This window comes from Microtus ochrogaster, chromosome 15 (genome assembly GCF_000317375.1).
Source record: "Microtus ochrogaster isolate Prairie Vole_2 chromosome 15, MicOch1.0, whole genome shotgun sequence".
Lineage (NCBI taxonomy): Eukaryota > Metazoa > Chordata > Mammalia > Rodentia > Cricetidae > Microtus > Microtus ochrogaster.
Genome location: NC_022017.1, coordinates 20,181,403 through 20,195,759, shown reverse-complemented (window position 1 = coordinate 20,195,759; position 14,357 = coordinate 20,181,403). Strand labels below are relative to the sequence as shown.

Sequence of the window (14,357 nt, the reverse complement as noted above, 5' to 3'; positions counted from 1 at the left end):
TACACATAAGTCTGTGTATAATGTACATATATGGTTTAAATGAAAACTATTTCTGGTCCGACAGTGCTCCCCCTGAGGGCTATAGACCAATTAGCAAAAAGCCCAGCACCGGGACTGAGAAGCCCCTTCTTTGAGCTGTTAGTCAGGGGAGCCCCAGAGGCTCCCAAAATATTATAGGCTATTGCTGTTGCTTTTGGTTGCCTCTCAGAGATGGAAGGTAAGTTCCCATTTCTGAAGACATGATACGCTTTGGGCCAGAAGGACTCAAGCTGGATCTGTCCTGAAAGCCTCTTCTTTGAGGAGTAGCTTTCACAATACCAGAAGGTGCTATGCAAGTTTCCAAAGGAGAGAGGCACCATTTAACTTTTGTGGAGTTTTTAGATGAAGCTTGGACAAAACTCCATCTTTAAAGCAGATCTAGATGTTGTTAGGACTCAGCTGTGCGAGTAGTAAAGCTGATCACACACACTTTTGGTTTCTGAAGTCAAGCCTAAATTTTATGAAGAGCAGAGCAGCAACTTAAGATAACTCCACTGATTGGAAGTGGAGAAAGGACGCAGTAAGGTGAGGGCAGAGACAGGATGATCTGGGCCATTTCAGACTGAGGGATGAGAGAGGAAGGCTCCTGCTTCTTTGTTCTTCTAGGTTTTTGCCCCAATGTCTGACCCCTGGCTTTTATTGATAAGATTAACTAGATTCATGCTTCCGTATCACCTACAAAAAGACAAGACTATGAATGATATTTCCCTTTAGAGGCCACTTTTCCCCCCCTATCAATCAGTTTAAATTCAGGCAAAGCTCAAGAGTGCAGAAGAATATAAGGAGATTATTTCAAGGTCTGTGGGTCAAATGAGTGGTGGATGGTTAACCATCTCCAGGACCAAGAGGAGATATTAGAATGTCTTCCAGTTTCTTCTTTATCCCCCTACACCAGGACATCTGATAACCTCATTATTTCTCCTCTCCCCATTAGTGAGCACTTGAGAGGTCATTCATAGTAGCCACATTCACTATCATGACCCTGAAACCTATGTTGTCTTCCTTCATAGTGAGCATAAGAGTAGATGAAGCTTTCAGGTAGAGCCATCCTTACCAACATGGCCATTACCCCCATAGCATTGATGAGTTCTTCCTATGTTTTCCGTGACTGACTTAAATCAGTAGTTAAAAAAAAAAACATGGAATGCATCTGAGAGACAAATCAATAGATCTGGGAATTAACAAAGCACTCATTTCTCAACTCCAGAGTTATGGTTGATGGAACCGACCACATGCTCCCTCCATTTCTGAAGAAACCTTAGCAGTGATTAAGATTCCTGACCAGAGAGGGTCAGGATCCACAACTGCCTTGACTGGGAGGGGTCAAACTTTACTTTTTTTCCCATTGAAACTTATATCTCTCAGATATGTCATAAATTTCTTTTCTGTAAGGATCTGGGGTGACTAGGAGGAAATTAAAGAAAGCTGTTGGTTCTGGCTACATTGTGTTGAAGGCACATGGCTGCAGGACCCAGATAATACATTATGTAAAGTAATACTTCAAACCTAAAAGAATTCACCAAGGAAGTTTTGCATTACTTTCATAGTCTGATATAGAAAATGCATTGACCTTATATAGCAATAGGGACATGCAGAAAACATTATGTGAGAGTAGCTACAGCTTAATAAAAAGAGACATGAGTTAGGTTAGCATGGGTATAGCAGTGTGTAGCACAAATAATGAAAACCCAGAGGCAGATATTAGGGTTCAACCTGAAGATCAGAAAAGCAAAGCAGTCAAGCCACTAGAGAGATCTTTCCTTTACCAAGGGGCAGACAAACAAAGGGGCAATCCTGCAATGCTCTCCACCAACTTCAGACTCCACACTCCACTGTCTCTTCCCCTTTACATTCCTCTCTGCCCAGCCGTACTGCTCCTGTCTCCACCTCCCTAGTGCTGGGAGTAAAGGGGCGGGATCCCAAGTACAAGGATCACCTTTGTGTGAGCTCTGTTTCTCTTTTAGACAGATTCAGTTTTGTGTAGCCCAGGGTGACCTTGAATTCACAGAGATTCGTCTGCCTCTGTCTCCCTAGTCCTGGAATTAAAGGTGTGTGATACCCCTCCCTGGCCTCTTTGACTGACTAGTATGGCTGCTTTGCCCTCAGATCTTCAGGCAAGCTTTATTTATTAAAAAACAAATAACATAGCTGTAGATAGAAGTAGATGTGGAGCTAGAGAAAGTAATATGAGTCTGAAGTATCGGAGAATCAAAAAGGAGTAAAGCATTTCAGATTTCTACTGTATTGGTTTTTATAGGGTGTTTCCTTTGGTGTCTTTTTTTGTAGTTCATGCATTTCCAAAAGCCTTTTTTTGGCTTATTATGGGATGCACTTAAAGACACAGCATTCTGACATTTACCATCACTATTCCTGACACATCAGGATGACCTGCTTTAGTTTTGTGGACAGCCAATGTAAGTACTTTTTCTAGGCTAGATGCTGTTTTGAATCTTAATAAGTTCATTAGCTAGTAATGTTAACTTTTGATGTGTCAGTTTAACACAAGTTCTGAAGTGTTATTTTACAGTTACAGTTAAGGCTCTTGATTTGCTTATGTTTTTCAACTGTAATTGTACTTGTAAAATTTAGAAGATCTTGACTGTCTGAAACAATTTGTTTTCCAGCCTCTAGGCCCTTCATAAAGTAAGCTGAAAGTCAAAGAGCAAAAGCAAACTAAAGGAACAACTTTAGGTTGATGATGTAAGGCATTCTGCGATGTCCACAGTATTTTACTACTAATATTGTTTTGGTATCCGTCTACTAAAATGTAGATTTTACATTTCTTTAACAAGCGTTTTGCATATTTAACTTTAAGAGGAATATTTCCTGAAAATTATTATTTTTTACTTTTTCTTCTTAGAATTAAAGGTGGCAGAAAATCTCATATGAATCCTGAAATCAGCATGTTTTCTTTTTCATCTGTTCTTATTTCTCTCTCCCTTTCTTTTTCTTCTATCCCTTAACACATTTTCTTTGCAAATTATAATATAATTACAGCACATCTCTCTTCCCTTTTCTTCCTTCAAGCCCTCCCCTATCACATTCATATTGTATATGTATATACATATATACTCTTAGCTGCCACCTGCTCAGTCTGTACAATGTTCCCTATACGTTTGTTTTCAGTGCTGACCATTTGGCACTGGACAACCAATTGGTGTGCTCTGCTCTAGAGGAAACTGTTTCTCCCATTCCCATGTTCCTCAATTGCCTGTAGTTCTCTATGTGGCTGAAGCCTCCTGTTTTGTTTTATTTTTCCATCCACTTTGGTGGGTCCATTGGTGTCTTCTTTGTTCAGCTCATGTCTAGGTAGTCATGTTAGACAGACTTTATGGCTGCAGCTTCTTACAATACTTGGAGACAGGACTTTACAGCAAGCTCCCCGCCCTAAAGGATCTCCTGCACTCCAGACAAAACCATTCTTACCTCCATCCCAGAGAAGCAATCCAGTTTCCCCAGGGTAATCTAGACCAATCACTCCTCCTCAAAATGTTACTCCTTTCTTATCTTGTTTGCTTAAGGACCTGAGAAGCCCAAAGTGCCTAGGGGGAAGTCTAAGCTTACAGACAACTGAATGCTTGTTGTGTCTTTTGGCAGCAGCACTCCCCAATCTGTAACCAAAATTTCTAGTCCAACAGAACTTGAGGTTGTAGGGAAAGGAAGGACACATTTTCCAAGTGGGTTGATAGTGAGTGGGACATTTCCTTTTTACACCCCTTGACTCCTGGACCTGTAGATCCTGGCTATGGGAGAAACTGTATCATATACTAGACACTGATTCCAAGCATTATGCTCTCTTCTAAAGACCCCTGCCTCAGCCCTCCAACCTGTTGCTACCTAAATTGGCACTGTAACTGTGCCTTCAAAAGTCTATTCTATCTTTCTTTTTTTCTTTTTTAAAATAGTATTTTTTAGAAAATTTAAAAATTTTGCATATCAATCCTAGTTCCCTCATCCCCTTCCCCCATCCCACCCCTCCCGTCTACTCATCAGAGAGGGTGAGACCTCCCACGTGGAGTCAACAAAGTCTGTCACATCACTTGAGGCAGGACCAAGGCCACTCCCTGTATCCTAGGCTCAGCAAGGTATAGGGAATGGCCTCCTAAGAAGCCAGTTTATGCACTAGGGATAGATACTGTTGCAGTGACCCCACAAACTGCCTAAGCCACACAACTGCTGTCAGTTCAGAGTCAGTGAGGTCCCACTAGCTCCGGTCAGCTCTTTCTGTGGGTATCCCCATCATGGTCTTGACTCCTTTGTTCATGTTATCACTCCTCCCCCTCTTCAACTAGACTCCCGGAGCTCTGCCTAGTGCTTAGCTGCAGATCTCTGGATCTGCTCCCATCTTTTACTGGATAAAGGTTCTATGATGACAATTATGATAGGCATCAATCTGATTACAGGGGAGGGCCAGTTCAGGCACCCTCTTCATTATTGCTTAGCTTCTTAGCTGGGGTCATCCTTGTAGATTCATGGGCATTTCCTTACTGCCAGGTTTCTTGATAGCCCCATAATGGCTCCCTTAATCAAGCTATCTCTTCCCTTGCTCTCTATCTCTGTCCTTCCCCCAACTCAGTCATCCTGATCCCTCATGTTCTCCTCCCGTCTCCCCTCCTCCTTCCCCATTTTTCTCCTGCACCCCCTACACATTCCCAACTTACTCAGGAGATCTTGTCTATTTCCCCTTCTTAGGGGATCCATGTGTTTCTCTCTTAGGGTCCTTCTTGTTTCCTAGGTTCTCTGAGGTTGTGGACTGTAGGCTAGTTATCCTTCACTTTATGTCTAATATCCACTTATGAGTGAGTACATACCATGTTTGTCTTTCTGGGCCTGGATTAGCTCACTCAGGTTGTCAACGTGTAGAAGAATGCAAATAGATCCATATCTATTCCCATGCACAAAGCTCAAGTCTAGATGAATCAAAGACCTCAACACAAATCCAACCACACTGAACCTCATAAAAGAGAAAGTGGGAAGTAGCCTTGAACGCATTGGCACAGGAGACCACTTCTTAAATATAACACCAGTAGCACAGACACTGAGATTGACTAAGATCCACAATTAATAAATGGGACCTCCTGAAACTGAGAAGCTTCTGTAAGGCAAAGGTCATTTCATCTGATGGGGAATGGTAAAACTAGTGGATTCCATGATCGTATGGCCACTGTCTCTCTTCTCTGACTGTGAAGTGAGTTCTTTGGTTACAAGACATACTGCATGGTATACCATGACACTGAATAAAGCACTCTGTAAGTCCACAGATGTTAATTTTGGCAGAAGTATTACATAGAGCAAAGGCAAATCCATGAACAAGAATGAGTATCTACTCCAAAAAGGACAAAGAATTGGCCTTCCCATGGAGGAAGTAGTCCAATGGAGTAAACCTGCCACCAGATTGCTGGCTGGTCATCCCGAGGAATGGTGCCATATCTGGGGCTCTATGTTGATCTCTGCTGTTGGCAGATCTGGCTTTCAGTAGCAACTGTAGCCAGGTCAGCTTTGGTGACTGGCAGTCCATGTTGTTAAGACCATGCATAATCTCCGTCTTTGCCACCATGGCTTCTTTGTTCATGGGTCCATTGGGGAATGGCAGGGAAGGCTGGGGAGAGAGATCGACTTTCTATAGAACATGTCATTCAATCTGTTTAATTACTGAACTCATCTGCTGTTTGAGTCACTTTTGATGAGCACTTATATGGGCACAGGTAGCTTCACATTCTTCTCCCATTTGAAGAGATGTATCTACTTTCTTCCCCAGATGTCTTTCTCACCAAGTTTTCCATCATGCTCTTTCCAAGTCCTGACCATCTAGCTAAAGCATTGGGTACAGTTCATGAGTCAGAGAACAATCTCACATATGGCGATTTCTCCTCCCATACAAAATGTAAGACCATGTGTTCTTCTCAAAGTTCTGCCCACTGTGAAGATTTTACTTCACTAGTGTCTTTCAGAGTTGTCCCAGAACAGGCTTCAGTATTGTAGCTGTCCACCTCTGGGCAGTGCCTACACAAAATGCAGAACCATCAGGAAACCAGGCCCTAGTCTTTTCATCCCATGAGCCTATAGGTATATTGTAACAAGAGTAGAAACCATAGGCATTTGGGAACCTTCTTCATATAACTTTCTTGTGCGTCCAGGACCTACTTGGGCCCAATCATTTGAAAATGAACTATTATTGTGTACATCCAATTTTGTGCTTTGTTGGGTCAGATAATACCTAGCTCATGATGGGCAGCTCAGGTTTATGGTAACTTGGTACTTATTATCAAATGTTTAGTTTCCACTAAGGCCCAAAAGTAGGCCAAGAGCTGTCTCTCAAAGGGAGAATAATTGTCAGAAGATGATGATAGAGCCTTTCTCCAAAACCTCAAAGTTTTGTTCTATGATTCACATGTCCTGCCAACAGCTCCAGATAGCATTCCTATCTTCTACTGACACCTAAACTACCACCGGGTCTGCTGGATCATATGGTCTAAGTGGTAGAGCAGACTACACAGCAGCCCAGAACTGTTGAAGAGAAACCTCCTGTTTCCAAACTCCCTCCATCCCCCAAGCTAGCAGCTTTCTGAGTCACTTGGTATATGGGTCAGAATAACACCCAAGGGAGGAATGTGCTGTCTCCAGAATCAAAATAGGCCCACTAACAGTTGTGCTTCTTCCTTGGTGGTGGGAGGGGCCAGATACAATAACGCATCCTTCACCTTAGAAGGGATTTCTCTGCATGCCCCTCACCACTGGATTTCTCAGGATTTCACTGAGGTGGTAGGTCCTTGAATTTTGATTGGATTTATTTCCCTTTTTTTAAATTCTTGTTGGTTCTATTAACTCCTGCAGTTCCTCTTGGAATATGATATTGTCTTTGAGTCACTGTTCTCTTTGACAGAAGAAACTCCAGTGGCTTCCATTTGGCATTTCCAACCATAATAACCCTCACCCCAGAGGTCAGGGAACCAATGTGAGAATTCTGCCAACTTCTAAGTCCCAGTTATGCATTCTGGAACTGAGGAAATAGCTATAGAATGAATTTAGGGACCTCTGAACCCACTGTGAGTTGGACCTCATCCAAAACTCTATTAGTGACCTGACTTTCATAAGCATCTAATTTAATTGGAGGGCTACAATGCTTCTCAGGGTTTTTCAGAATCATCCTAAATTCTGAACCAGTACACAATAGACCCTAGAAAGTCTGCTTATTTCCTTTTCCCTAGTATACAGTTACCTTTGGAAAAGGCCTTAGGTCCTTCTGGGAAAGGACTAGAGAAAGACTAACAATAAAATTCTTACATGTTTTATCAAGGTCCTTCCTCAGTGGAACCTGGCCATCCCTTTACTCACGGGGTTCTAGATCTTCAAATGGCTTCAGTCTGGAAATTGGTTCACAGGCCAAGATTCCCTTTTGCTATAATGCAATAGAGACTTTCTTTAAGTTATTTGGGAAGTTTTCTGTTTCTATAGATCAACAGAAACAGTAGGGTTTTAAAAATATATTTTGTCTCTGGAAATACCATGATTGATTAACCAGTACTAAAGGTGCAGATGAGTCAGGCCATCATAAAATTCACTTTGCCTGTGCTGACCATTACAGTCAGGTCATTATGAATATTGCTTTACCTGTGCTGCCTATTACCATAACTATGATCGCTTTAGCTCTGGTGATTCAGTGCTACTTGGCCCCTGTTACCTCAGTTTAACCCATTGCATTTAGCCTATCCAAAGGAACAATAGCATCTTCAACCCTAAGGTTTGGCACAAAGAAAATGGTGACAATAAAGCTCTTCAAATGTGCAGGTGTCTCTGTCACCCTTTGGCGTCTTATAGGATTAGTGAAGGGCATGTCTTTTGGGCTTTCCCATTGGGGAAGACTAGGTCTTATACAGTGTATCCACTCTGGCATGGCAATTTCCCCAAACCTTAAGATCATCAACACTAAGCCATGAGGTATCAGACATCTCCAGCTCCTTTTCAGTAGTCCACCTTTTGACATATGCTTCATCTGACCACCCAAACAAACTTTTGAGGCCTTTTTTTAAATGTGTGAACTTCCATATAAAAACATAGAATCTCCCTTCAGTGGGCCAATATCAATAAACTCATCCTGATTCAGTTTTATGTTCTGTCTAACAATATCCCACACCCTTAAAATCCATTCCCACACATATTTTCCAAGCTCTACTTGAATGAATTAGCGAACTCCTTGCACTCTATAGTCATGTAGTGCACCTGCACATGGACTACACTTTCTAGCTCCCCTCTAGGAGCCTGCTTAGCCTTCAGTCTGGCTCTAGGTCTAAAGGCAACTATTGCTGAGCTCTAAGGGACATCAGTATTGTCTTGCCTGGCAACTTCTTCAGGAAAAGTCACTTCTGGTTTATCTGACAGCAAAGGACTATTTTCCCCAGTCAGAGGCAGAAAAGGCAATATTTTAGGGAGTAGGGTGAGAGTCTATCTGCTGAGTAGCTGGAGAGACTACTGCTTCAGGTGAGAGAAACCCTTGAAAATTGAGGGTTCAAAGTTCTCAGTTTCAGTAGGGCCCTCTCCACACCTACCTCCCAATTAATGTTCTTACATTATCTGACACCATCTAGGACTGGGACTTGAATTTTCCTAACCCCTAGGTTATGGTGTGGGGAGGTTTGGGATCTGTGGTATGTGATTAAATTGTAAGACAGGGACCTTTATGATTATGATTCCGGCTTTTACAAAAGACGATCCAGAGATCCAGGCTATCCTTTACTATGTAACCAAATACGTAAAGTCTTCATTTGTGAACTAGAAAATGGACATCTATTAGGTAGGTGTGGATCTGGACATTTTGACTGTAATCTGTACAGCTGCCAGAGCTGGGAGAAATTCTGTTGTTACAGTTTAGGCAGAAAAGTATATTCTCTTTCCTGTTCATCGTAAAGGTCACAGCCGCCACAGACCTGTAATAAGCCAGACTGTGGAGAGAGCAGTGTAGCGCATCTATTTTACTCATTTCCTGTGACTAGGGGCTTCAGACATGAAGACCAAAATTCCAGGGAACAGCCTTCATTCCTATTCAGGCGTGCTGAAGAATCAACGCCCATGAGGATGAGCGATTGGCCATGAAAAGAATGACTTAGTAATAACAGATAGAGAGTAGAAACCCACAAGGCCTATTTTTAGATTCTCTATGTAGCATTCTTTCCTGACAGGTATGAGCCAAGATCCCTTCCAAACTGAATTCTACAATCTATATAAAAGATAGCCAGCTCTTACATAAAACTCTGTTTAATTCTAGACTTTATAAAGTAGGTTCTACTTTCTATGATCCACTGTGTGGGGGAGATGGCAATAGTAGGAAGGCAATCAAGAGGTCAGAGGAAGACATTTCTCCTGAGTATTGCATTCCTCAAAGTGCTTATCATTCCAAAGTAGCATACCTTGGGATAGAGTTTTTTTGTGCACCAATCTCGACTACCCACCCAACTGTGGTATTTTATTACAGCAACTTAAATTGACATAGAGCAGGGAGTGCTTTCTTTTTTCCTTCTGCCTTCTGCAGTGCCAAAGATCAAAGTCAGGGCTGTGTGGGTGCTAGGAAGGTGTTCTACCAGTGTAACATTCCAGACCTCGATGTGTTTAGAGTCCTATTCCTGCTGTATTGCTCAGAGTACATCTGAACAACTCTGTAGGATAAAGTGACCTCAAAGGCCTGGTATTCCTGCCTCAGCATCCCGACTGCTGGAATTACAGGTGTGTGCCATAATGCTCAGTGCTGAGATAACTGATACATTAATTCTATTGGAATTGCTTTAGCAATACACTCCACTGTTCCTTAGAACCTGAAGATATCTTCTGTCTGTTCTAGAGTGATATAACCAGAATGTTGAAATGTAAAGAAAAGCAAAGGAAACTGGAGTTGTTGACCAAGAATTTTGTTTTCAGATGAGAAATGGTTCAGAAATATAGTATTTCTAATGCCTTCCTTTCCTTTTGCTTATCTCATATTTATTTTGTATAAGTTATTAATTATTGTAATAGTTTTTATTGCATTTTGGACTTCCTAAGAATTTTATGTGGAAATATTACTATAAATGCTTTAAAATATTTCCAGAAAATAATAGGAACATTTTAATTTCAGATTTTCAACAAAAATGCCAATCGTATTAGAAGTGATCTGTTTCTTTAGTAACTGTATGTTTCTTCCTATTTATCTTTTTAGGACCAGGGTTCTAATAAAACAAGAAAGAAGAAAGCAGAAGGTAAGGTCATTGTCATTTGAGCAATGAGAGCTCTGTCACAGCAAATGTAACATTAAACTCTTGAATCACTCCTTGTCATTAATCAGTTCACCCTGTGGCCAGGCGTAGTGGCACACTGCTATAATTGTAGCTAAGCACAGGAAGACGGCTGCGTGTTCAAGCCCAGTCTGAGCTCCAGAGTGAGTTCCAGGTCATCCATGCCTATGTGGGAAGACCTAGGAGACACACTCTCAAAGCAAACTTCTCATTCCTCTGGCTCTTACAATCTTTCTGTCTCTTCTGCTATGATCCCTGGGACTTGGATACAGATGTATCAATAGAGGCTGGACACCACTGGGCACTTTCTCTCTGCATTTTGATTGATTGTGGTTTTCTGTAATGATCTCTGTTACAAGAAGATGTTTTTTTGGTGAAGGGCCTTTATCTAATATTAAAAGTTGTTTGTAATTGATAATATTTTGAGACATATTGCCTTAATATCCTGAAAACTTAAGTAACTACTTGCATATGTGACCTCTTCCATTTTTTTGTCATTTTGAATTTTTCTGCTTGAACAATTCATTTGTACATAATCTTATGCCACTGTGTTATGAAATACTTAGTGGAAGATGTTTTGAAGATAGTCTGTTACCATGTCAAGGGCATAATAGCAGGTAAAAATTAAAACTAATGAATGTCTTAAAACATAGTTAAAAGACTTCAAGGCATAGGCAAGGACATTTGACCAGGACTCCAGCAGCATAGTAACTAATCTCAAGGGATGACAAATAAGATTACATGAAGTAAATGACCTCTGCACAGGAAGGGAAACAATGTCCAAGTGAAGAGACAGCCTACAGGATGGGAGAGAACCTCGCCAGCTGTACAGCTGGTGGAGGTAAAATCTGAAATAGTAAACACCAGAAATCTTGTCACACAGTCAGTGAATGGAATAATGAATTGGATAAACAGTTTTCAAAAGACGAAATATATGGTCAGTAGACTCTTGAAAACAATGTTCAGCAATCTTAACTATCAGGGAAATACAAATCCAAAGCACTTTAAGATTCCACCTCAGCTGGTTTGGAGACACATCTTTGCAATGTCAGTATTCAGAAGGTTTGCTCAGGATTGCTATGAATTCAAAACCCAGGCTGGGATGAATAATGAGTTGTAGGTAGCCTAAGATACAGAGTGAGACCCTGTCTCAAAAGCACTGAAAATCTATTCATCTCATCCCAGTCAGAAGGACTTGCATCAAGAAAACTAATACAAATGTTTGCCAGGATACAGGAAAAAAGTATCCCTTATGCCAGAAGATGGGAGTTTAGTCACTATGGAACTCAGTGTGAAGGTTACTCAAAAAACTAGAACTACCACAAAGCCCAATGATATCATTTTTGGATATATATTTAAAGGGCTCTTAATGCAGTGCTTTTCAAGTTTTCTAATGTTGCGACCCTTTGATACTGTCCCGCATGTTGGGGTGACCCATAACTATAAAAATTATTTTTGTTGCTACTTCTTAATTGTAATTTTGCTACTATTAGGAATCATAATGTAAATATCTGTGCTTTCCCATGGTCTTAGGTGACCCCTGTGAGCCCAACGGAGTTGCAACCCACAGGTTGAAACCACTGAATTACTGTATCACAGAGATACTTACACAGCCATGTTTATAGCTATACTATTCATGATAGCTCAGAATGGGACTAGCCTGCATGTACACAATCATCTGAAGAATGGATAAAGAAAATATACACATGGGAGTCTATTTAGTTATAAAGAAGAATGAAATCATGGCATTTACAGGGAAGAAGTGGAGCTGAAAATAATTAAGTGAAAATAAGCTAGACTTGGAAAGACAAATACTGCATGTCTTCTTTCCTGTATTGAACCTGTAAGAGTGGACATGGTGTCTGAAGAGGAGGGGGTGACAATCAAGAAACCTAGAATCTTTATGAAAACAGAATAGTGATGCTCATTATGTTGATAAAGAAGGCTGGAGATGTGGTTCAGGTTTCAGAGCATGAACTCCCTTATAGGATCTGAATTTGGCTCGGGCACCCATATCATATGGCCCACAACAGCCTGCAACTCCAGCTCCAGCAGATCCACAACAATCTTATGGACCCCACGGGTATACTCACTCACATATGTGCTCCCTCACAATTAAAAATAAATACTTTTTAAAAATTAAAATGTCTTTGAACTAAGTAAGTGGAGGATGTAACTAAAGAATGAAGAATAATTATAGTTCAGAAATTCAGGAAGGAAATATAAACTGGATAATATATATATGTAAGTCTGGTTTATGGACAACCTTAAGCAGTTGTGATACAGTGAGTTAAACTGACGTTAGTTGCCAATTCGTTCTCACGTAGCTTTTGCTTTCCTCTTAGTTGGTTGTACAATTTTATTATTATTATGAATGTGTGTGTATATGTGCACACATGTGTGTGTATGTGTGCATGTGCAAGTGGGGATGGGATGCACATGTATCATAGCATGTCTGTAGAGGTCAAAACATAACTTTCAAAAGAAGACTTTTACTAAGGGTCAGGGCACAGAACTCAGGTCCTCAGGCTTTGATCTCTGTGCTGTCTCACTGCCCCTCTTAGTCTTTCAGTAGGCACTTGCTATATCTTTTGAGTTTTTTAAATATAGGGGAGTATGTTATTTGTTTCAGAAAAAATTTTACCTGCAAGATTTAAAGTCCTTAGCTAAGCTACAAGCTATTATTATTGATTTCCGTTCCCATACTGTGTCACAAGTGTGACACATGAAGTCAGTGGCATAGTGACTTCAGTGGTTTTTTTTTTTTTTTAATATAATTCTGCCTTGAACTGTTATGTTGGGAAATTAATATTTTTAATTCTTAATTATTTCAGGAATACTTTGAAAAGAATAAGTTAAAATCAAAAATGAAATCTCTAGGAGTTTGTCCACCTGTCAAGAACCCCACTGCCAGTTTAGACCTTCTTAACCTGTACATGGTAAATCAGATAGCGTCCAAGAAGAAAACACCTGGTAAGTCTTTCAAAGGCCTTTAATTTTGTCTTCATGTGGTAATTCATAATAATGTAAGTTGTCTAATTGGTTGGAGATTCCAGAACTCAAAGCATATAGAAAATTTATCTTAAAACTTTATTGCCTTTTAAAATTATAAGCTTAACTAATATTTGAATTAAGATCTTTTTATTGTTTTATCTATTTATTTTAATTTTAGGCTGTATGTATTATACAAGATTAACTTGTTTGATATCATTAATTTGTCATGGAGTTTTATAATATTATTATTTCTAGGCAAATAGTTTCAAGTTTAGCTTGAGAAAAAATAATGAATAAGTTATTATTATCTCATATTACTTAGGAAATTTTTTTTACTTAGGAAATTTATACAGAAAGAGTAACAGTTTTTTAAATTTTTATTGTTTTATAAATAGTACCATTCAAAATTTCCACTTCTTCCCCTCATTCCGTTTCCCTCCCACTTCCCCACTCACCCTCCCCTCTCTCCCTCCAGTCCTAAGAGAAGGCAGGGTGCCCTGCCCTGTGGGAAGTCCAAGGCCCTCCCCCTCCATCCAGGCCTAGGAAGGTGAGCATCCAAACAGACTAGGATCCCCAAAAGCCAGTACATGCAGTAGAGACAAATCCCAGTGCCATTATCATTGGCTTCTCAGTCAGTCCCCATTGTCAGCCACAGAGAGTCCAGTTTGATCACATGCTCATTCAGTCCCAGTCCAGCTGGCCTTGGTGAGCTCCCTTTAAATCATTCACACCGTCTCAGTGGGTGGATGAACCCCTTGAGGTCCTGACTTCCTTGCTCATCTTCTCCCTCTTTCTGCTCTTCAACTGGACCTTGAGAGCTCAGTCCAGTGCTCCAATGTGGTTCTCTGTCTCTATCTCCATCCATTGCCGGACAAAGGTTCTATGGTGATACTCAAGATATTTATCAGTGTGACTATGGGACAAGGACAGTTCAGGTACCCTCTCCTCTACTGCCCAAGGACCTAGCTGGGGACATCCCCGTGGATACCTGGGAACCCCTATAGAGCCAAATCTCTTGCCAACACTAAAATGGCTCCCTTAATTAAAATATCTTCTTCCCTG

The 14,357-nt window shown here is 40.7% G+C and overlaps 1 protein-coding gene across 1 annotated transcript in view; it reads left to right on the top strand.

Moving 5' to 3' along the window:
- Positions 1-1,015: 1,015 nt before the first annotated feature.
- C15H12orf40 (chromosome 15 C12orf40 homolog) overlaps positions 1,016-14,357 on the top strand; it is a 40,999-nt gene continuing 27,657 nt past the window's right edge. The window contains exons 1-3 of the mRNA XM_013348817.1: positions 1,016-1,077; positions 10,226-10,265; positions 13,136-13,274. Coding sequence (XP_013204271.1) covers positions 1,016-1,077; positions 10,226-10,265; positions 13,136-13,274 — 241 coding nt within the window. The remainder of the gene's footprint in view (positions 1,078-10,225; positions 10,266-13,135; positions 13,275-14,357) is intronic.